Consider the following 23,104-nt stretch of genomic DNA (forward strand, 5'->3'; position numbering starts at 1 on the left):
ATCTCTCTAACAAAGAACTTCCTAGGCATGCTACTGTACTAAATCTTCATCAATCCTCTCAACTATTCCCACAAGGAAGCTACTGTTCACCCCATTTTACAGATGTGAAATCGGAGGCTTAACAAGGGTATGTACCTGTCCCCAGACCACACGCAGACATCCACTGACAACCCTCATGAGAAGGGGTGGACGTGGTAATGATGGGGTCAGAGTAGAGCTGGGGCGTTCCTCCTCATTGCAGCCTCAAGACTTGAGGAACCAGCTGGGCTGTAGCAAGTGACAGAACCCCAGGATGCTGGCTCCCAGGGTATTATACCTTCATCTTTGCTCTGACCTGTTCTGGAACTTTGGCTGGAGGCAGGGAATGAATATAGTGGCTTCTGGGAAAAGGTCCCCAGCACCTACATGATTCTATGATAGGAGAGAGGGGACCAGGACAGGTATGAAAATAATAGAATTCAAGCCAGTTTCCAATCTTCTTCCCTTGGGGTGGGACAGGGGTTTTCCATGTCTTTAGCAGTTTCTGGACTCTCTCATTCCCCAACTTTTTAAAACCTCTCCCTCCCTTTTGGAGCTTATTGGAGGTCTGTCCCTGGCACACACCCTCCTTTGCAGGAACAGGGAGTGCGGGGTGGAGACAGGATAAGTTGGAACAGGCAAGGTCCAGTTAGTCCCAGCCTAGTCGCCATTGAACCCAAATCCTCATCTTCCCCTGGTAGCGGGGCTCAGCGCGGGCAGGCGAAGAGCTGTTGGGCTGCTGTGACCCATCAGACTGGGACCCACACTAGAGATTATCTCCTAAGCAGATAGCCTCTTCCGAACTCGGGGTGTAGAGCTTTGAAACTAGAAAATGCCAGGTCTGAAAGAGAGGAAAGAACAAGTCCAGTAACACACAGAGCTCTGTGTATTCAGAGGGAACTTGGCAGGGTTGTGTTCGGGCAGAGAAACTCCGAGTGGTACAAAGGGACGTGCCCAGAGTGGAGAAATCATGCTAATTGTCTGCACCAGAGCTGGAGAACGCCACCCAAAATGAAGAGAGAAAGGGAAGCCCTGTCCAGAGCCTTCGGTGCCCTGCGCCTCGCTCCTTTTGTCTACTTGCTTCTGATCCAGACAGGTAGGAGACCAGAGGGTAAGGCAGGGTCTGGAGAAGGGACCCGGGGCTTTCAAAAGAGAAGGAGGGGGAGGTGAGGGCCAGAGTGCCTTTGGGGAGGGAGGAGGGGAGAAAGCTCAGCTACCGTGGGAAGCATCTCAGTGAATTCCGGCATTAGTGTTGAATGTATTTCTTCACACTGTGTGCCTCCTGCCCGGCTGCTGCCCCCTCCCCCAAAAGGCTGCATGACCTTGGAGCTCCCACGGCATTCAGTACATTAGATGGAGGGCAATGAGCCATTTCCTATGGGATGTCTTGTTGGCGTAGGCCAGTCCGGCATTCTTTAGGAGGGCTTATGGTGGGGCTTGGAGGGGTGGGGAAATCTTGGTTTTGTGCCTCCCCAACCCCTCAACCCTGGCTTCTCTGATGGTAAAACCGCAACGGAGAAAAAGAAGTTTTGGAGATAATAAGCCTCCTGGTTTGGATGGTAACACCGACCTATCTGTAATCTACCGCGAGCCATAAACACCTACCTCCTGTACGCCCCCTATCAACTCCTTGGAGAAATGATCTTATATTAAATACATGTGCTTAAATGCACAGGCACGCACATGCACACTATTCCAGAGAGATGCAGCGATTATTTTAATAAAATGCAGAAACTACTATGAGTTAGATATGCAGAGGGTGCCCAGTATCAAAGAGGATCACACCCACTCCATCAGGAAGCCGGTGCTGGTGGTGCAGAATGGGGGTGGGGCAATATCAGGAGCGGTTCTCTGGGAATGCCTGAACTAAATTTTAAAGGATGAAAAGAGTAGATAGGTGAGGGAGTGAGCATTATAGATGGGAAATGGGCCAAGGTCAACAGCTTGAAATGATGTGACTCACTTAGAAGCAGCCCCCTCAGTCAACGTTGCTGGAGTGGAAAGAGTGAATTGAATTAGGCGAGACTTGTAAACTATGCAAGGAAACTGGAATATAATTTGTAAACAATGGGAGGTGGGTTGGCATTGAATTGTTTTTAAACTGGTGATGGGCAGAGCCAGACGTGTATCTCAGATCACGCCCTCTGCAGGGAGGCACTGGATGCGAAACTGGAGACAAACAAGATGGGAAAGGAAGCCTGTATCCATTAGCTAGGGCTGCTGTAATGAAGAACCACAAACCGGGTGGCTTCAACAACAGAAATGTATTGTCTCACAGTTCTGGAGGCTAAAAGTTAGGGATCAAGGCTGTACTCCCTCTGAATGTGCTCAGGAAGGATCTGCTCCAGGACTCTCTGCTGGCCTCTGGTAGCTCCTTGGCTGTGGCAGCATTAACTTTAATCTTCACATGATGTACTTCCTGTGCTTGTGTCTGTGCCCAAGTTCCTCCTTTTTATAAGACACCAGTCATCTTAGATTAGGGGGCCCACCCCAGGCCAGTATGACCTCATCTCAGCTTACTACCTCTGCAATGACCCCATTGCCAAATACGGTCACATTCTGAGGTTCCTGGGGCTAGAACTTCAATATATGAATTTTAGGGGACACATGGGCTGGAATTAGAACAAAGAGAAAGAGAATGAGGGATGTCGAGATAATATTTGGCAGGAAAGTCAGTACCTAGTGATTGATAGGAAGTGAGGGGACCCAGAGAACGAGGTAAGATTTCTCTGTGAAACCGTCAATAAAAAATGGCGTAGGGTTGGGGGATATGTTAACTCCTGTTGCCTACATTGAGGTTGAAATACCTATGAGACATTTGTGGGAAAATGTTAAATAGCCAGAAGCTAGGGGACCTGAGGTCAGGGTTGGAAAGAGGTGTCTGGAAGTCAGCCCATAGGTGAGATTTAAAACAATGGGAATGAATATCACCTTGGAGGTGAAAATGGAACATTGAACAACCCCAAGTCTTGCCGAGGATGGCAGAGAACAAAAGCGCATTGAGAAGACCAGGAAGAAACAATCAGAGAGACAGGGAGAACTAGAAGACTGCGGTGTTCAGAAAGTCAGGGGTGTTGGGAGTTTCTTGGAGAAGCCACATCAAATGTATCAAGAAGGCCCAACATAACAAGGACCTGAAAGAGCCCACTGGATATGGTAATTAAGAGGATAGTTACCATTAGCCTCCGTGAGAGCAGTCTCCATGGAAATGACAATGAGTTGAGGAAACGAAAGCTGACAGTATGGAGATAGTGGGTTGGGAAACGGAGGTGCACAATGAAACATACACATCAGAGATGTCCCTAAACTCTTTCAGGTCATCAAGTGGTAAGGAAAAAAAATTACAGAAGGATCTTGGCAGTCAGTGCGACTAGACAAAACAAAAGGTGACAAAGGATCTTCCATGTGGGAAAATGTAACTTAATAAGTATAACCAAAAATATTCTAAATGTAAACTGTGCCAATAAGATATCAGTTATGACCTATGACAGATGAGTGGTAGGTAGCAGGGTCAGGCCATGGTGCTGCCGTGGACTCAAGAGCAATAATGAGTTGAGATTCTATAAGGAACTTCTGCCACCCTCAATATGTTAAGAGAATATCAACTTTTGTGACAAAATCCAAAATCCAGACTTGGTCTGTCAACTTTGACGTGTGTTTTCAATGGTCCCCTAAGATTTATCTCCATCTCCATTTCTTTTAGGTAGAGGATTTAAAAAAAAAAAAAAAGGTACCCACCACTTTTACTAGTTTTATGGCTAGAATTTAGTGATACGGCCATACCTAACTGCAGGGGAGGCTGGGAAATGTAGTTTTAAGATTAGCAGTAAAAGTGGGGCTGGACCGTGTGGCCCTGGCTCCCAGAAGCTTACCTTAATCCCTTGTTTTCCTCTGTATGGCAGCAATCTCAGGCAAGTAACACTCAGTCTTTAGTGCTCTGTCCCTAATATGGACTAATGGGGCTTTCCTAAATTCATCACAGCCCTATTCATGGAACATTCAAGCAAGGCTTTTCTAGGGTCTAGGACACTAATTTACAGACATAAACAAAGCATGCCATAAATCTAGATAATCTGATTCGCAAGATTTTCCTCTCTGGGATCCTAGAGCTGTTCCATCCTCTCGGGACCCAGTAGGAAGAAGTCCCTTGCCTGAGTTCCACCCTTTTAGCCCTAAGATCACCTCCACATTATAGTTGCTGCCTTTTTTTTTTTTAATTACAATTGAAAATTACATACAGCAAAGTGCATTTAGCGTAAGGATACGGTTTGATGAAGCTTTAAAAAGTGAACATACTCATTTAATCAGTCTTTGAGATCAAGAAAAAGAACATTTCAGCACCTTGGAGACACCCTCATACTATTTCAGTTACTACTGCCTTCCCTCCAGGGTTACAGGGGTGTCCTAACTTGTAATATAGATTCATTTTCAAATCTTTGAACTTCATAAGAGCAGAATCATATGTATGCATTCTTTTATGTAAGAACACCAAATTTTGTAAGAGTCATTCACATTGTTGTTGAAATTGTAACTCGTTTGGTCTCAGTGCTGTATTCTATTCCCTTGTGTGAATATACCACAATTTATTTCTCTATTTAGTTTTGATAGACACTTTGGTTGTTTACAGTTTGGAGTTTTGCAAATAAGAGTTGTTAGAACATTCTAGTAGATGTTTTTTGGTGAACAGATACACACGTCTCTTTGGGGGATAGACTCAGGAGTAGAACTGCTGAGCTATAAGTGTGTGGTTACCTATAGTAGACGTGGCCAGAGTTTTCAAAAGTGCTTGTATCAATCTACATTCCCACCAGCAGTGCATGAGAGTTCCAGGTGCTCCACATCTTCACCAGTATTTGTCTCTTCTCTTTTTTATTTCAGCTATCCTAGTGGGTATGACGTGGTATCAAATTATGGTTTAAAACTGCATTTTCACCCATTATTATTAATAAGTTGTATCTTTTCCTTATCTTTTTTAGCCGTTTAGAAATCATTTTTTGTAAAGCACCTGTTCCAAGCCTTTTGCCCATTTTCTGTTGAGTTTTCTGGATTTTTAAAAAAGTACTAATTTGTAGAAGTTTAAAATATATGTTTTAGGTGAGTCATTTATAGGATATCTGTATTACAAATATCTGCCACCCGATGGCTTGCCTTTTTACTCTCTTAATGGTGTCTTTTGACAAACAGAAGCTCTTAGTTTTATTGTGTCCAATGTATCATTTTCTTCTTTTATGGGTATTACTTTTGCCAAGAAATCTGTGTCTGTCTGCCCTCCTATGTTTTCTTCTTAAAACATTATTGTTTTAACTTTCACATTTAGATCTACAATCCACCTAAAATTGCTATTTGTGTGAGATGTGAGGTAAGGGTCAAGATTCATTTTTTTCCTACACAGCCCAGCACTATTTATTGAAAAAAAAAAAGTCTTTCTCCACTTCACTGCAGCATCACTTTTGTCATAAGTCAAGCAATCCTATATGTCTGTTTTTGGACTATTTCAATCCATTGATCTTCTTGTCACTCCCTGTGCCAATATCACAAAGCAAACCTCATGGGATTTTGACTGATATTGTATTTAAATGTACAAGTCGGTTTGGAAGAAGTTACAGCTTAATAATAATGATTATTCCAATCAAAAACACAGTAATGTCTATGTGCCATCTTAATACCTACTAGCTAGGTACACATTACTGAACATCTACAGCTCTTCTGAGTGTAGATAAAAAGCTACCCCTCTCTTCCTGGATCCCAAGGGCCTTCTTTACAATTTCTGTTTCCTAGTTTTCTCTTCTATTCCTGGGTGATTGACACTTAACATGATTTCACACTCTTGTAGGTCTCAACGTGATAGCATAAGAATACAACACCATAACCCTCCCAAGGACGCCCTTATGCAACAGAGACAGAGGAGGGGGGTTGTCTTCTCAGAGCATTTAATATCCTTTATTATTAACTCATTAAGAAGAAAATTTTAAAACCAAAAGCAGAAGGCAATATTTTTTCCTTTTAGGAAACCATGCGTGTGCTGCCCTTGGGTTATTGTATGCAGTTCTGGTCACCACACCTCAAAAAAGAAATCATGGAGTTGAAGAAAGCCCAAATAAGGTCATCTATGATGGCCAAAGGGAGGGAGGGACTTCCTTGCAGAGACAGATCCAAACAAAACAAACAAAAAGCCCTTCAAGATGAAAAGGGCTGTCCGTGGGGTTAGCGTGGGTGGGTTAGGCGTACACACAACTGGCACTATCTCACTGAAACTTTCAAACATTAAAAGGTAAATTTAAGGCAAATACTGGTCAAAGAAAACTTTGCCAAGCAAAAAGGAGCACATGAAAATGAGTGGATGATGGTTTCTTTAAAGGAAGGGGCTATTAAGGGACCGCCAAGGCTATTGGCAGATACATTCTTATACTTTAAAGCCTGACATTCCTTGGCGTCACAGCAGGTCGAACTCCTACTTGACAAGGGGCCACCTACCTGATGGAGTGTGGCAATTTAGGTTGAGATGTACTTCTGGCTGCGAGGTCAATTTCCTCTTGGTCAGCCTCCAGTGGGAGCAGAGACTTTCTGCCTAATGATGCCTCAGAGACTTGAGGACGATGATTAAGTTAATCGTTTCTCAAGGCTGAGTAGTCCTAGTCCCTTTTATTTCCACTGTGGATCGCAGTCCTTAGCCATTTCCTCATTTCTGTGTCCTGCCTTGGCACCTGTCCCAGTTCTCTGTGTCCCTTGAAAGTTGTGGAACCCTGAACTTAAAACCAACTCCAATTTTGGCTAGAGTTTCGGGAAACAGTGTTTGCGCAGCAAAACACTCTCTTTGTCAGCTTCTGAGAACTACTGCTCCCTGCACTTCTGAACACGCGGAATCCCTGCGACTCTTGGAGCATATGACTCGTGGAGCATATGACTCGTGGGCACACCCTGTTCACAGGAACGAGGAAGGCGCCCACCTGGGCAACCTGTGTGCTGTAGCTTCTCCAATGGTTTTATCCAGGAGTTTAAATCAGTAGAAAGAGCAGACTTGAGGGGGAAAAACATCACAAAATCACTACTAGTACCTTGTACAGGATGGGAGAGAGTGGATGCAATGGAAACTCAAGAGGGGACCAGAGAAGAGAGAAGAAAGGGGGGAAGTTCCTTCCACTTTTCCTTGGGGCTGAGACTGTCACTGTCCAGCCTCCTGGAAGGAGGAAATGAGAACCTTGGTGCTTGTGGTCGCTAAACCTCAGGGTGGCCCTGCATATATCACTCTCCTGTGCCGACAGGACCCCTGCTTCAGGCTGGGTCCTGAGGAAGCGGGGTAGATGTTCCCACCCTGGCCTTTAATAAAGATCAATGATTTTTTTCCAGGGCCACCTCAAGTCACACCTACCAAACCTTATTTGCCTATTCAGGGAAATTTGAAAATTTGTGTTTCTAAATCAAAACAAGTCTGGGACCTAGCAGATGCTAGGAAGAAATCTCATCCAAATAATCACAGAAACGAAGAGCTGGAGAAACCTTAAGGATCAGATAGCCAAATGGATTTCAGTCTGACACACAGAGCCATAGGGATTCCTAGTAGCACCCGAAGATATGAGGCTGGTCCTCACCACCTCTTCTACCAAATCAGATGAGCTAGAACTAAATTTCATTTCCAATTTATATAAAGTTTTGTGGGAACAAACTTACCATTAATAAAATATATTTGAAAATAGTTGATTTTTGTCCATTCTACCTCCGCCCAGTTAAGACTCCTCTCAATAACAAGCATAAAATATTTATGCATATGGTGGCTTCATCATTAGAGTAGTCTCTTCCACACTTAAGAGTTTATGATTCTGACACACTCAGCAGGTAATGAATCACAGAATGTCACAGTTGGGAAGGCCCCCTAGAGATCATCTTGTCCCACAACCTCATTATACAGACAAGGAAATGGAAGCACAGAGAAGTGAAAGAACAGTCAATTGGCCTTTCCTTGACCACTTCCAAAGATGATGAACTCACTACTTAGCAAAGCAGTTGTTCTAAAAATGGATTGGATATGTTTGTTAAATTAAATCTGCTTTGATCTCCACAACTAACCTTTTCATTTCGTTGCCTCCTGGTTCGGTCTGGGTCTTCCAGGCACAAAGGGAGGAATAGGGTTTGGAAAGGTAGAGCTCTGCTTCCCCAAGTCTACACTGCAGCAGTAGCAGAGTGGGACATAGGAGTAAAAAAGAGAGAGGGAATTTCAGATGCAATGACAGTCAAAGGAAGCAGCTGGGAGTGTAGAGGGACCAAGAACCTGACATGAGTGTGTCTGTTTAGTAAACTCAACCCTGTTCTCAACTGACCTCCTCTCTAGAAGATCCCATCCCTCAGGTGGCTGTATTCCTCTGCAAAGCCAAATGACACCAACGAACAGCATCTGCTCAGGGCCCAAAGCTCCTTAGAAATCTCTGATATGTGAGATATGACTCTGGATGTGGCCATCACTGGCCAAGATGGTAAAATCCCAGAATTTCAGAGCTGGAACGAACTGTTGAGACCTCTAGGTTACCATTCAATCTACCTGTGAGAAATCTGAGCCTCAAACAGATAAGCAACTTCTCCTGGGTCCTAAGTAAACAGTAGGGCCCAAATCTCTGATGTTCCGCCCTGTGTTCTCTCCACTGCAGTGCAGTAAGTGACGTACACATTGTGTTTTTGCACTGTGGACTTTAAAAGGCAGTTTCTCTTGCTAATGTTGTCATTTTTATTTTGTGAAAGAGAAGAGTGAGGCCTGGAAAGGTGACTTGCCCAAATCCACACAGCCAGTAACTGGTGGAGCCCAATTTTACAAGGCCTTCTGATTCTAAACTCTTCATTTGACCCATCCCAAATCCCCCTTCTACAGGGATGCAAATTGGGCAGGAATTAGGGTGAATTTCCAAAACCATCTACCCAGTTGCAGGACTGTCTTGCCCTGGGCAGGCCTCGTAAGATGCTATGCATGGCCAGGGCAAGGACAGGGGAGAGCTTGGTGTGACTGGAGTGGTTCAGTTGTCTTCAGGCCCCTAAACTTCCCTTCTGTTGGCACTGTCTTGTAACACGCTCTTTTCTTTGTGAATCGACATTTCCATACTTTCTCCATCCCCCACTCTCCCCAGGCCCAGCCCAGGAGAAAAATCTGACAAATTCACCCTGAGGGCTAATGACCTTTAAGTTTCATAGGGTAGAGCTGTTTGTCCATTTTGCTCATTGATATATTCTGAGGACATAGAATGGGAAGAACTCGATAAATAAATGGACCACACAGGGCGTGGGTTAGCAGGAATCTGCCTCAAGACGGAGGCAATGGGGAAAACCGCCAGAGGCAAAGGTCCAGATAGAAGGAGGATTGAGGGCAATGGGATGGATGTGAGGGCTGATGGAGGAGCAGAGGGGCCAGAGCTACAGTGGGAGGGAGATGGCACCAGTGGGTAAGAAGGAAGGACTGGCAGGGCATAAAGGGCCCAGCAGGGTGAGGCATGGAGAGACCAGAGGACTCAAAGATGGAAGTGAAGTTAGGAGCCAGGGACTGATGCTGCCTTCTCCCCATGGGCCTCTCTGTTCACAGAGCCCCTGGAGGGGGTGAACATCACCAGCCCGGTGCGCTTGATCCACGGCACAGTGGGGAAGGCGGCCCTGCTCTCCGTGCAGTACAGCAGCACCAGCAGTGACAAGCCCGTGGTAAAGTGGCAGCTGAAGCGGGACAAGCCGGTGACTGTGGTTCAGTCCATCGGCACAGAGGTCATTGGCACCCTGCGGCCTGACTATCGAGACCGCATCCGCCTCTTCGAAAACGGCTCCCTGCTTCTCAGCGACCTGCAGCTGGCCGACGAGGGCACCTATGAGGTCGAGATCTCCATCACCGATGACACCTTCACTGGGGAGAAGACCATCAACCTCACTGTGGATGGTAAAGTGCTCTGGCAGGGAAGGAGGCGGGACTGGGGACTAGGATGGGGCTGCATCTGCCCAGTGCACTAGCTAGATCTCAGGAAAACCAGCACAGAAGCCACTGGGGGGCTGAGAGTGAGCCAACTAGACGTTAGAGGTTGACAGGCCACAACTAACATGTATAGAGTGCTTAGCATATGCCAGAAACTACTGTAAGTGCCTTGCATATATTGACTCATTTAAAGCTTATGATAATCTAGGGATAGTTAATATTATTGTTCCCATTTTACAGGTGAGGAAACTGAGGTACAAAGAGGTTGAATAACTTGCCCAAGGTCATGCACCTAGTGAGTTATAGAGACAGTGTTTGAACCCAGTTGGACATGAGCTTAGCTCAACTAAAATAACTTCTAGGCTGGGTCAGTTTAAGACATCTTGGAAAGGCACCTGGGAAGGAAAGGGAAGGTCCATGAAGGCAGGGACCACAGCTGTCTTGTTCAGCATTGTGCCCTGTGTGCTCAAAAGGTGCCCAATAATAGTTGGTAAATAAATGAGGGAGTGGTTAGATGGATGGATAGATGGATGGGTGGGTGGATGGATGGATGGATGGATGGGTGGGTGGATGGGTGGATGGGTGATGATGGCAAAGAACTAGACTGATGATCTCTGAAGACCACAGGTTGAACTGGAAGGTAGGCAGTTGAGAAGGGGAAGGGAGATGCATTTTGGCCCATGGCTCACAGTCTCCTCTCTCCTGGGCTCAGTGCCCATTTCGAGGCCACAGGTGTCAGTGGCTTCGACCACAGTGCTGGAGCTCAGCGAGGGCTTCACCCTGAACTGCTCACATGAGAATGGCACCAAGGCCAGCTACACCTGGCTGAAGGATGGTAAGCCTCTCCTCAATGACTCACGAATGCTCCTGTCCCCGGACCAAAAAGTACTCACCATCACCCGCGTGCTCATGGAGGACGATGACCTGTACAGCTGTGTGGTGGAGAACCCCATCAGCCAGGGCCGCAGCCCACCCGTCAAGATCACTGTATACAGTGAGTGTCCCTGCTGCCCTCCATGGGGACTCAAAACCCTGAGAGGCAGGTGCCCATGAGCGGCTGAGGACGTTTCAGATAGAATGCCACCAGAGGGGGAGGGGGCAGAGAGCGCAATGCTCCGCAGAGGACAGCACCAGGTGCAAAGTGAACTCCAGGCAAGGTCCACCACTGGCCAGCTGTGCTGCTTGGGGCTCCTCTTCCTTCAGCCACAGGAACCTCTCCTCACCATACCCATTACCCACTCTGAAGTCTCTCCCACCTCTGCCTCTCTTTCTCCCTAGGAAGAAGCTCCCTCTACATCATCCTGTCCACAGGAGGCATCTTCCTCCTTGTGACCTTGGTGACAGTCTGTGCCTGCTGGAAACCCTCCAAAAAGTCTGGGTAACTCTCCAAGTTCCACTCCCTGTGTACCTTAACCATTCAATCTAGCCCAACCCCAAGCTCTATTCTTCCTTGTGTCTCTTTAAATGCTTTTCCTCCCCTCACCCCTTTCCAGGAGGTCCATTTCACCATTGCATGTGCTGTTAATGGAGTCACATCATGTGCTCACAACCCCGACAAGCCCAGCACAGTTAATAATGGTTTCACAAAAAATAATGGCACCTTTTGTGAGCCAGGTGCTGTGTTTGTGGTTAGCACACTACCTTTTAAGTGTCATTATCTGCAGTTCACAGATAATGACCTGAGACTTAGGTTGATTAAATGACTTGCCCACAGTCACAATGCTAGGGACAGACTCAGGGTGCACACCTAGCTGTGACGCATTCCAAAGCTCTGGTCTGGTCTCATTCCCACTGCACCCACCCTGTCTTCCTGTTACAAGGCCTCTTGTGTGGCCATGAGATCCCCTCTGTGTCCCCACGCCCAGAACTTCTCCTGCTCACACTCAGCAGCTCCATTCACAGGGTGCTGGTTTGATCTGCAGGAAGAAGAGGAAGCTGGAGAAGCAAAACTCGCTGGAATACATAGATCAGAATGATGACCGCCTGAAACCAGAAGGTGAGCTCCCAGCCACCCACTCACCCATCCCATCTTCACTCAGATCAGTGGGCTGCTGGGAAAAAGCAGAACTGGGCCACAAGGAAGCCAGCTCTGCAGGGCCCCTTCCTCCACCAACTGCACGAAGACTGCAGAGCAGGGAGAGGAGCGGCCAAGGTAGGACCCCGGGTATTCCGGATCCTTTGGTGGAGGTTGTGGCGGGACCTTCCCAGGCCACTGGGGAGCAAAGTGTAGGTGCTGGTTGGTGGAAAGGGATCTGTGCTTGGGCCAGCCACCCCATTCTTTGCTCCGTGCAGCAGACACCCTCCCACGAAGTGGAGAGCATGAGCGGAAGAACCCCATGGCACTCTACATCCTGAAGGACAAGGTGAGCTGCCTGGGGCTGGGCGCCCCACAAACACTCAGTCAGCCCCCACCACGTTCTGGTCCTGGGTAGGCACACCATAAAGATATCCCTTCATAGTACTCAGAATAACCATGGGGAATATTTGTGTCAGCTCCACTTTAGACGTGAGGAAAATAAGGCTGACAAAAGTGAAATGACTTGCCGAGGATCAAACGAGTAAATAAGTAGCAGACCTAGGCTTTAAACCCAGGTGATTTCCCCACAATGCCACAACCAACTCTGTCCCACGGTGTCCAACGCAGGTGGAAAGAGGAGAATACGTGGACAAAACACTCAATGCCTTTTAACATTTAATGAGCACCTATTATTTGCCAGGCACCATGCTAAGTGTCCCGTTTTCCAAGAAAAACCAGACCTACGTCTGCAGCCTTCCAGGAGGTGGGAGTGTGGGGGGAACTGTGTCCCCTCCCCCTCGGTATTCCCAGCGCCCTGGAACACCAGGCGCGTTCCCAGACCGGGGGACTGTCCGCTGACCCCCGGGCGTGTGCTTGCAGGACTCCCCGGAGCCCGAGGAGAACCCCGCCCCGGAGCCTCGGAGCGCGACAGAGCCCGGCCCGCCCGGCTACTCCGTGTCGCCCGCCGTGCCGGGCCGCTCGCCCGGGCTGCCCATCCGCTCGGCCCGCCGCTACCCGCGCTCCCCCGCGCGCTCCCCCGCCACCGGCCGGACGCACACGTCGCCGCCCCGGGCCCCGAGCTCGCCCGGCCGCTCGCGCAGCGCCTCGCGCACACTGCGGACTGCGGGCGTGCACCTGATCCGCGAGCAGGACGAGGCCGGCGCCGTGGAGATCAGCGCCTGAGCCGCCGCGGGACGCCCCGGGGGGCGCCTGCGCACTGCGGCCGGCGGCCGGGGGAGGGCGGGGCAGCGGGGCCGCCGCCCGCGGTGGGCGAGGGGAGGTCCCCGCCCGGCGCGAAGTTTCGGCCCATGGACAAACATGAACAGGCGCAGATTTGGGGACGCGGCGGGGCGGCGGAGAGTAGGTCTGACGGTGAAATCGGGTTGCATTTGCTCCCGGTTCACTGGCTGTGTTCTCAGGGGGTATGGGTTGTGCCCTCTTAGGACCATATAGATTATTAAATTTCCAGCCCGATTCCCCGAGGGTCTTATGGAAACTAACATCAGTAATCTAACTCCCTTGACTATCCTGTGCCCTTCCTAGGGCGCTCTCAAGCTTCCCACTCATCTCCCTTCCCTCCAAACGAACTCCGGGTTCCTGGGGCACTTTTTTTGGCAAGCCCAGATTAGAGGGGCCACTTTCCCTAGACGCACAACTGTCCTAAACTGAGAGGAGGTCGGATGCCCTTTCCTGGGTGTACAGGGAATCATTGTGAAGGCAGTGCCTTGGAGCACCCTTCTCAGGCATCTGGTACCTGGGTGCCTAACAGTTGGGAAGGAGGATCTCAAGTACATTCCTTTGCGCTCCCCAGCCCGCCACCGGGGGAGGGGGCGGAGGGTTCTTGCAAGGGCAGAGAATTCAAGCCTCCCACGCCTGACCTCCTCCCAAAGCTTCCCTCAATGGCGTACCCAGCATTCTTTCCGTCTTTATTCCATTGAGAAGGGGCTTCTCACTCACTCCCCGGGCCCAGAAAGCTAGATCAAGTGAAGAACTGTCTTTTAACCCCTCAATCCTATGTCTTCTCCCTGACTTTGTACAAAACAAGCCTTTTAAACAATCATTATCCCCGAGAAAGGTTGTCGGGATTCCTCCAGGTTTAAGAGAATAAAGTTCGACTCTCCCCGGAAACGGTGGGGGAGGAGGAGGTTTATTGCTCCCCATCATGTCTTGGAGACATGATCTAACCCTTGGCCTCTGGCCTCTCACCTGCCCTGCTCCCAGATGCTCAAATCCAGGAGACAGAGCAAGGGCAGACTCCCTAATCACACAACCATCAGAAGATGGAGAGGTTGGTTCATTGCGTAGCCAGCCCATGCCCATGCCACCGCATCTTGAACAGTTTGTAAGAAAGACAATAATCTACTGTGTAAGGAGAGAGGGCAATTAAAAAGCTGAAAGAGAAGGAGGCCCTCTGTGTGTTCTGACCTCTCTTCCTTGATGCCTCTAGTGCATCTGTAGCCCCTCCCCAATTCCTAAGCTCCAGCTATGACTCTGCACCATCCTGCAGAGAAACTCTCAAGGTCCCTGTTCCCCACCACTCCATACTGCACACTGGGGAAAGTTTTGTCCCAGCCCCAAGGGCAACAACATTTCTAGTTGGCCCCCTCTGCCCTTACCTGGACATCCCAGTTCCCCAGGTTCATCTGAGCAGGTGTGCCTTTGCAGCTCCCCTTCCTTAGCCAGAACTGCTCCCCTAACTTCCCCAGGTGCCTCATCCAGGAGATAATGCATGCAGGGGAAAGTTGCTCAGGCAGGTGGGAGATGCAGGAAGGACTTGGAGAAGGGTACCTGCTACTCAGCCTTGGGAGGCAAGGGTAAAGATTAAGGTGAGATGAGGACATATTGTACTCCAAACCCTGGTGCTGAATCTCTGAGGGGCCGGCTTCCCAGGCTTAAGCCAAATCTGCCTTAAATTGGGGATGGGGTTGGGGGGGTGTTAAGTAAGGAAGTGGTTTTGTTTTGCTTTGTTTTGATTTTTGACCTTCATCTTTGTATTACTGGCATCTAGCAGAGTGCCTAGCACATACTGGATGCTCAATAAACTTTTGATGAAATGAAATGACCACTTTATTCCACTTAATCAAGGAGAACAAAACAAACAGCCTAAAAATACCGTTTATTTCCGTTTTCTTTTTTCTTCTCATTTGCCTCCATCATCCTTCACCCTTTTTGGAAATCCCAAGTTGTCAGTTTCAAAATCATCACTCACATACTCACTCATTTATACAGTCATTCATTCAGATGTTCATTTATTCAACAAACATGTCTTAATCTACCATGGACCGTGCTCTGTGCTAGACACTGGGGAAACAGTGTAGCTATACCATAACCCCTTTGTCTCTGTACCAAAGACACAGTCTCATGCAGGAAGACAGATAAGTAAGCAAATTATTACAATATAGTATGGAAAACAGCCTTCAGTGTAGAGGAAAATTCTGGAGAGTTATAAATGGAGCCTCAATAGTGTCTACTACAAGGGTAACTACATAATATTAAAAGATTTTTTTAACCAAAAAACAAAACTAAAATTGAATTATGCATATCTAATGAATTAACCTCAAAATATTTGAAGTAAAAATTGATACTGTTACAGACAGAAACTTACTAATCTATTTTTGCAGTGGAAGATCTCAGCATCTCTCTCTCAATTACCAATTGGTCAAGCAGACTTAAAAAGATAGTGAAGAATTGCAAGATTTTAATAGTTTAACATACAAGCGTCATTTTTGAAAATATATAAAGGTCTATGCCAATTAAAGAATGCTTATTTTTCCAAAGAATATATGAAACATTCTCCCCAAATTGACCTATGTTTATTGACCAGGGCATAAAGTAAAGCTCAATGTATTTTGGGGCATTGTTATCATACAGACTCCATTCTCTGACACAAATTAAATTAGAAGGCAATAGTGAAAAGTTATATAAAATTCCCTTCATTTGTGTATTAAAAATACTTCTTAATAAATCATGTATTAAAGAAGAAATTATGATAGAAATTTCAAAACTTAAGCCTACATCATACTTTAAACCTCCTAGAAGATAACAGGAGAACATCTAGAGGACCTTAGGTATGCCAGTGCTTTTAAGATACAACACCAAAGGCACAATCCATGAAAGAAATAATTATAAGTTGGAATTCATTGAAATGAAAAACTCTTGCTCTCTGAAAGATAGTATCAACAGAATGAAAAGATAAGCCACAGACTGCAAGAAAATATTTGTAAAAGATGTATCTGATGAAGTGCTGTTATCCAACATATACAAAAGACTCTTAAAATTCAACAATAAAAAAAACAGACAACCGAATTAGAAAGTGGTCAACAGACCTGAACAGACACCTCACCAAGGAAGGGATACAGATATCTAGTTAGCACATGAAAACATGCTCTGTCAAAACTTACAAGATGCAGCAAAAATGTCACTAAGGGGAAAGTTTACGGCGTTAAATGCTTATATTTAAAGCAGAAAGGTTGCAAATTAAAGAGGAAAGCATCCAACTTAAAGCGTTAGAAAAGGAGCAATCAAGCAAAGTCAAATGAGATAGAAATTATGAAATAATAGAGAGATCAGTAAAAATGAGTGAAATAGAGAAAGAAAAATATAATACAGAGGATCAACTAGCCAAAAGTTATTTCTCTGACTACTTAAAAAGGAAATTGTTAGTGAGATTGGTCATGGAGAAAGATTAAAAAATGCATAAATGATATTATGAATAAAAAAGGAGAAAATAATTACTGATCCAGTATAGACAGAACAAATAAGGTGACAATATGAACAAAATTAATTTGAAAACTTAGGCAAAGTAGAAAAATTCTTAGAAAAATATATCTTACTAAAACTTATTAAAAAAGGATTTAAAAGCCTGAATAATCTTGTAACCATTAAGGAAATTGAATTAGAAAAAGAAATTAAAATCTTCCTACAAAGAAAATATCAGCTCAAATGCACTTATAAGTGAGTCCTACCAAATATTCAAGGAACAGATAATTTCTATGTTATATAAACTTTTTCTGAAAATAGATACAGAGTGAATACTCTTGAACTTACTGTATGAGACCAGTGAAACCCTGATTACAAAATGAGACAAGAAAAGTATGAGGGAAAAAATTATGAGTCAATCTCATGAATATAGATGCAAAATGCCCTAAACAAAATATAAGCAAATGAATCCAGGAATGTGTCAAAGGGATATATATCGTGACCAAATTGTACTTATGCCGGAAATGCAAAAATAATTCAAAATTAGAAACTTTATAAATGGTATTCACCATATTAACAGGTTAAAGGAGACAAAGTATCTCAACAGATGCTGAAAAAACATTTGTGGAATTTAATAATTATGATAAAAAACTTTAACAAACTAGAAATAAAAGGATACTTTTAAAACCTGATAAATAATATCTACAAAAACCAACAGCAAACCTCATTCTTAATTGTGAAACATGAGACATATTCCTTTTTGTTTGTTTGTTTTGGGGTTTGGGGGGAGGGTTTTTTTTAACTTTATTTACGTATTTATTTTACAATATTTTTATTGAAGTATAGTTGATGTACAATATTATATGTTATAGGTATACAATATAGTTATTCATAGTTTTTAAAGGTTATAATTCATTTATAGTTATTATGAAATATTGGCCATACTCCCCATGTTGTACAATACATCCTTGTAGTTTATTTTATACCTTATAGTTTGTACCTTTTAACCCTCCGCCTCCATCTTGCCCCTCCTCCTTCCCTCTCCCCACTGGTAACCACTAGTTCCTTCTCTACATCTGAGTCTGTTTCTTTTCTGTTATATTCACTAGTTTGTTGTGTTTTTTTAGATTCCACATGTAAGTGATATCTTACAGTATTTGTCTTTCTCTGTCTGGTCTGACTTACTTCACTTAGCAGAATGCCCTCCAAGTCCATCTGTGTTATATACCAGAAACTAATACAACATTTTAAATCAGCGGTACTTCAATTAAAAAGCAAGCAAACAAACAAACAACCCATTTAAAATATGGGAAGAAGAACTGAACAGACATTTTTCCAAAAGAGGAAATGCAGATGATCAACAGGAACAGGAAAAGTTGCTCACCATCACCAATATCAGGGAAATGCAGATGAAACTCACAATGAGATATATCCAATGCAACCCCTGTCAAAATACTCATGACATTTTTCACAGAACTAGAAAAATCAATTCCAAAATTCATATGGAACAATAAAAGACCCCGAATTGCCAAAGCAATCTTCTGTAGGCCTTTTTTCCCCCTTTCTTCTTTTTGTTCTCTTTTCTTGTGATTTGATGACTAGAGACATTCCTTTAACATTTGTTGTGAAGCTGGATTGGTGGTGCTGAAATTCTTTTAGCTTTTGTTTATCTGTGAAGCTACTGAGTTCTCCATCAAATCTGAATGAGAGCCTTGCTGGGTAGCTTGTTAGTTCTAAGTGTTTCCCTTTCATCACTTCATGTATATGGTGCCACTCCCTTCTGGCCTGTAGAGTTTCTGCTGAAAAATCAGCTGATAACCTTATGGGCATTCCCTTGTGCATTTGTCACTTTTCTCTTGCTGATTTTAATATTTTCCCCTTATCTTTAATTTTTTTCAATTTGATTACTATGTGCCTTGGTGTGTTCCTCTTTGAGTTGATCCTATGTAGAACTCTGTGGGCTTCCTGGACTTGGTGACTATTTCCTTTCCCCAGCTGGGGAAGTTTTTGGTAATTATCTCTTCAAAAATTTTCTCAGGTCCTTTCTCTCTCTTTTCTCTTTCTGGGACCCCTATAATGTGAATATTAGTATGCTTCATATTGTCCCAGAGTTCTCTTAAACTATCCTCATTTCATTTCATTCTTTTTTTTTCTGTTCTTCAGTAGTGATTTCCACTAATCTCTTCTAGCTCACTGATCCGTTCTTCTGCCTCGTTTAGTCTATTCTCAGTTCCTTCTAGTATTAATGAATAATGTATTATTATTATTAATGAATAATGTAATATTAATGAATAAATGTATTATTCATTTCACTGATTTTATTCTTCAACTCTGAGTATTCTTTATATTTTCCAACTCTTTGTTAAAAACTTCACTCTATACTTGCATCTATATTCCGAGTTCTCTGAATGTCTTTATCATCATTACTCTAAACGTTTTCTCAGATAAATTGCCTATCTTGCTCCTTGGCCTGGAAGATATTCCTCTGCCGCCTCACGTTGTCTCCCTTTCTATTTGTATTTTTAGGTAGGTTAGTTACATTTCTTGACCTTGGAGAGGTGGCCCTCTGTGGGAGACATGCTATGTGTCCTAGCAGTACACTAATCTCTTGTCACCTGAGGGCCAGGGTCCAGCCGGTCCCAGTGTAGAGTCTGGCCTGTGTTTGTGGATTCCTTCCACAGGCTTTGGAATTGTTGTCTTCTTGTTTCTGGTATCTGCCCCTGGTGGCTGAGGCTGGACTAGAGGTTCATGTGGGTTTCCTGACAGGAGGAGTCCTGCCCACTGCTGAGTGAAGCTTGGTCCTGGACCTCTAGGGGGTAGGGTCTAGAGGCGTTTGTGGCTCAGGAATTCTGCTGATGGGTGGGGCTAGGTCTTGGTACTAATGATCCAATCAAGATGTCAGCCTCCAGGAAAGCTCAAGTAGATGAACACTCCTGGAATGTCTGCCACCAGCTTTTATGTCCCCTGGGTGAGCTGCAGCAGTTCCCTACCTCCCCAGGAGTTCCTCCAAAACCAGCAGGCAGGTCCGGCCCAGGTTCCTATGAAATCACTGCCTCTGCTCTTGGACCCAGAGCATACGAGATTCTGTGTACACTTCCCAAGAGAATGAAGTCTCTCTTTCCCCCAGTCCCATGGGGCTCCTGGAGCTTAGCCCCACTGGCCTTCAAACCCAGATGTCCTGGGGTCTCCTCCTCCCAGTGCTGGAACCTGGGCTGGGGAGCCTGGTGTGGGGCTCAGAACTCTCACTCCTGTGGGAAGGCCTCTGTGACTTAATTATTCTTCAGCTTGTGGGTCACCCACCTTGTGGGTATGGGGCCTGATTTTATCATGAGCAGACCCCCTCCTACCGTCCTATTCCCTTTTTATGTTTCCAGTTGCAAAAGATCTTTTTTGCTAGGTTCCAGTTTTTTGTTTGTTTGGTTGGTTTTTTGATGTTTAGCAGTCAGTTGTGGTTTTGCTGTGGTCACGAGGAGAGGTGAGCTCATGGTCCTACTACTCTGCCATCTTCTAGACATATTCCTTTTAAAATGAAGAAGTAAACAAAAATACCCACAATCACTTCTTGTATTCACCATCATACTGATAAAGCAGAAGAAGAAACAAAAAGGCATGAAGATGGGAAATTTAAAAAACAGAAATTCATTTATATTTAGATTATATTTTCTACATAGACAACTCAAAAAGAACCTATAAACTATAAGACATAATATCAAGATGTCTCATTTCTTTATTACTCTGTAACAAGCCACCCCAAAATTGAATGACTTAAAAGAATATAGAGTTTATTCTATTACAATTCTTTGTCTCAGCGATTTGGGCTCTACCCAGCTAGGTAATTCATGTGCTGCTGCCGCATGAGGTCATTTAAGTGACTATATCATCTGGCATCTTGAACTGCACTGGATGTGTAAGATGGCTTCATTCACATGTCTGGTGAGTGATACGTACTGTTGGCTCATAGGTTTAGGAATCAGCTAGAAAAGCTTATTTCGGCTCCATATGGATAAACTGAGCTTCTTCCCAGGGCAGTCTCAGAGGAGTGTTTCAAGAGGTCAAAAGCATAAGCTACAAGACCTCTTGAGGCCCTGGCTGCATTTTCAGAGGACACAGAATAAGACTCCAGAGAAGCCAGAAGACAGAGGTGGAAAAAATGTTCTCTGGAGGGCCCTTAAGAAGGGCACTTAATTTCTCTCCTCTCTCTTCCCCCTGACAAACAACGAAAGAGTTACTCACAAAAACACAAAAGTCTAACACCAGGGGGTGAAGGAAGATACTATCTAAACATGTCACTGGCCGGCACATCACCAGGTCCCAGAGCAGAGCTTTCCTGAAATAGCTGGAGGCAGCTCCCATCGACTAACGACTAACGTCATCCCCATGATTCACAAAGTCGGCTCTTCCTTAGTGTGTGGAAATGAGACAATCAGGATGCTGATGGACCAGGCTGCTAGAAATGAGCACGGTGGTCTCCAAGAGCCACCCAGACATACCTCGCTGTTGGGAAGTCCCCTTGGCCATCACTCCATGGATTCCTGAGTGCCCTGGATGCTTGGACTGAGTGAGGAGAAAGTCTGAATGTCCTCCAGGAACAGCTCAGAGAAATGGGCCCCTCCAGTCCCCAACAGTCCTTAGCACATGGGTCTCCAGAGTCCGGGGAAGGGGAGAGGCTGTGCAGACGACGATCTTCAGGAGTGAGGCACCTGACGATGGGGCTGGGGCCCTTCCTCCGGCTACTGCAGTCTTGGGGCTCCGTTCCTGCAGTACGGCACTGGCATCTCACCTCACTATGTCGCTTGCCCATTCTCACTCCGCTGAGGACAGGACTGTCATGAATCTGAATTCCTTTGAGGCTTGCCCTCATCTCCCTGAGGGAAACATTTTCTGGGATTGTAGAGATTTGAGTAAAATCAAGCTGCAGTTAAATCATTAGCAGAGAACATGGTCAGTCTCCCCACGTCTAATGTCTAAGCAGAAGAGACTAAGGAAGGACTGGTGACAGCAGCATTCTTGGGGAACAGAGGGTCAGGGAGCTGGACAGGCTTGGGAGCACTGCATCTGAGGAATCCTAAATTGGCTGTATGGGCAGTAAATCCATTGTCCCACCACATCCTTTCTTGTCCCCGCCTTGGCTGACTTCAGTATCCATATGAATACCCCCTTTATCACTCTGGCCTCACAGATCTTTGACCCCATAAATTTTACTCCACCATTCTACCTGGCACACGTACACCCAGGAAGATGCCACAGATTTTGTCGTTGCTCTTAACTTCTCTACTTCTGAAATAACAAACTCTGACCCCAATTCTTCTTTTAGCTCCGCCACTGTTACTTTCACTGTCTGTTCTTTATGCCTTGGAAATGCCCTGTTTGTAGAGACCACGGCGCTCCCTTGCTCTGATCGTCTTAATCTGTCTTGGTCTGCATTTGCGATGAGAGAGGAGAGTGAAAGAGGTCTTCCTCTCAATAGGCCATGAGGCCTGTGGCTGTGGCTGGCACTGAGGCCAGGCTGGGAAGGGGGAGGAAGGGAGGCCGTCAGCTGGGTTAGGGGCCCTACAAAGGAGCTGGCTGGGAACAATGGGGAACAAAGGCTGGACATTCTTCCCTGAGCCCCCGGAGCCTGGCCCTGGCCTTCCGGGAACAGCTCCAGGAAATGTCTGAGATTCCAGATTTGGAAGGAAGAAACCTGTAAACAGGAGCTGGGCTGTGAGAGGGGAGAGCTGCCTTTCTCTGGGACGGGTGTGGAGGCGGGGAGTGGCAAGGTGAACACTGGCATTACAGGCCTGTCTGCTCTAGACATAAGTTTTCAGGGCTGGAAAGACTCTCAAAGGTCATCGACTCCAAGCACATTTCCAGGGCCTGAAAGATATCCCTGCTGGCCAAGGATGCTCGAATAATTTCAGTGATGGGTTGTGCATGAAAGTAAGTAACAATACTGGCTGAGCTCTACTGATCACTTATAATGTACTAGGCACTGCACTAAGTGATTTTATGCTTTAAACCCTCCCTTGCTTCAGCCCTCAAGGCAGGAACTATTATTGTTGTTGTTGTTGCCACTTTACAAATAAGGAAATTGACTTTCAGGGGTCAGGTCACTTAACCAGAGCTTGTCTGTCACAGAAGCTTATCTGTCTCTGGGCTGACTAGGAACATACTATGGGCATCTCCCAGATTGTCACAGAGACTTTAATTCTTCCTATCTTCTGTCCTACTGTCCCCACGTCTCCTTGGGAAATGGACCAGACGTAACCAGACACTCCTGCCCTCCCCACTTAGCTTCCTTGGCTGGCTTTCTTCTACCCCGAGCTGCTGAATGCTGGACCCTGAGATTCCTCCTCCGGGTTTCCGTTCCACTCTAGCAGAGGGTTGCTTAGAAGCAAAGTAATTGGGATTGGGATTCAAGGGTTCAATAGAGGCTTAGTTAAAGGATCAAAACTGTG

At 45.6% G+C, this 23,104-nt stretch overlaps 2 protein-coding genes across 6 annotated transcripts; one reads left to right on the forward strand and one right to left on the reverse strand.

The window, feature by feature from the left end:
• Positions 1 to 497: 497 nt before the first annotated feature.
• HEPACAM (hepatic and glial cell adhesion molecule) lies at positions 498 to 15,027 on the forward strand. Of its 5 annotated transcripts, none has more exons than XM_072953880.1 (7): positions 498 to 1,114; positions 9,578 to 9,919; positions 10,665 to 10,946; positions 11,231 to 11,330; positions 11,875 to 12,104; positions 12,245 to 12,315; positions 12,849 to 15,027. In XM_072953880.1, exons 1-7 carry the CDS (start codon positions 1,030 to 1,032, stop codon positions 13,149 to 13,151), a joined length of 1,413 nt encoding a protein of 470 aa, XP_072809981.1. In that variant the 5' UTR covers positions 498 to 1,029; the 3' UTR covers positions 13,152 to 15,027. The 5 variants fall into 5 exon arrangements, with proteins under 5 accessions (XP_072809981.1, XP_072809982.1, XP_072809983.1 ...); XM_072953881.1 differs by having other exon boundaries at positions 12,248 to 12,315; XM_072953882.1 differs by having other exon boundaries at positions 11,875 to 11,948.
• Positions 14,263 to 21,185, reverse strand: HEPN1 (hepatocellular carcinoma, down-regulated 1). The gene is made up of 2 exons (XM_031670315.1): positions 21,158 to 21,185; positions 14,263 to 14,420 (listed from the first exon to the last, which is right to left on the reverse strand). Exons 1-2 carry the CDS (start codon positions 21,183 to 21,185, stop codon positions 14,263 to 14,265), a joined length of 186 nt encoding a protein of 61 aa, XP_031526175.1.
• Positions 21,186 to 23,104: the final 1,919 nt, after the last annotated feature.

This window comes from Vicugna pacos, chromosome 33, assembly GCF_048564905.1.
Source record: "Vicugna pacos chromosome 33, VicPac4, whole genome shotgun sequence".
NCBI lineage: Eukaryota > Metazoa > Chordata > Mammalia > Artiodactyla > Camelidae > Vicugna > Vicugna pacos.

Coding starts and splice junctions, on each gene's coding strand:
- HEPN1 (XM_031670315.1), bottom strand. CDS start 21,185: ATGGCCAAGGGGACTTCCCAACAGCGAG. Junction 14,421..21,157: donor GGGGACTTCCCAACAGCGAG/GTATGTCTGGGT, acceptor GAGGGGCTACAG/ATGCACTAGAGGCATCAAGG.
- HEPACAM (XM_072953880.1), top strand. CDS start 1,030: ATGAAGAGAGAAAGGGAAGCCCTGTCCAGAGCCTTCGGTGCCCTGCGC. Junction 9,920..10,664: donor CATCAACCTCACTGTGGATG/GTAAAGTGCTCT, acceptor TCCTGGGCTCAG/TGCCCATTTCGAGGCCACAG. Junction 12,105..12,244: donor CAGGGAGAGGAGCGGCCAAG/GTAGGACCCCGG, acceptor TGCTCCGTGCAG/CAGACACCCTCCCACGAAGT.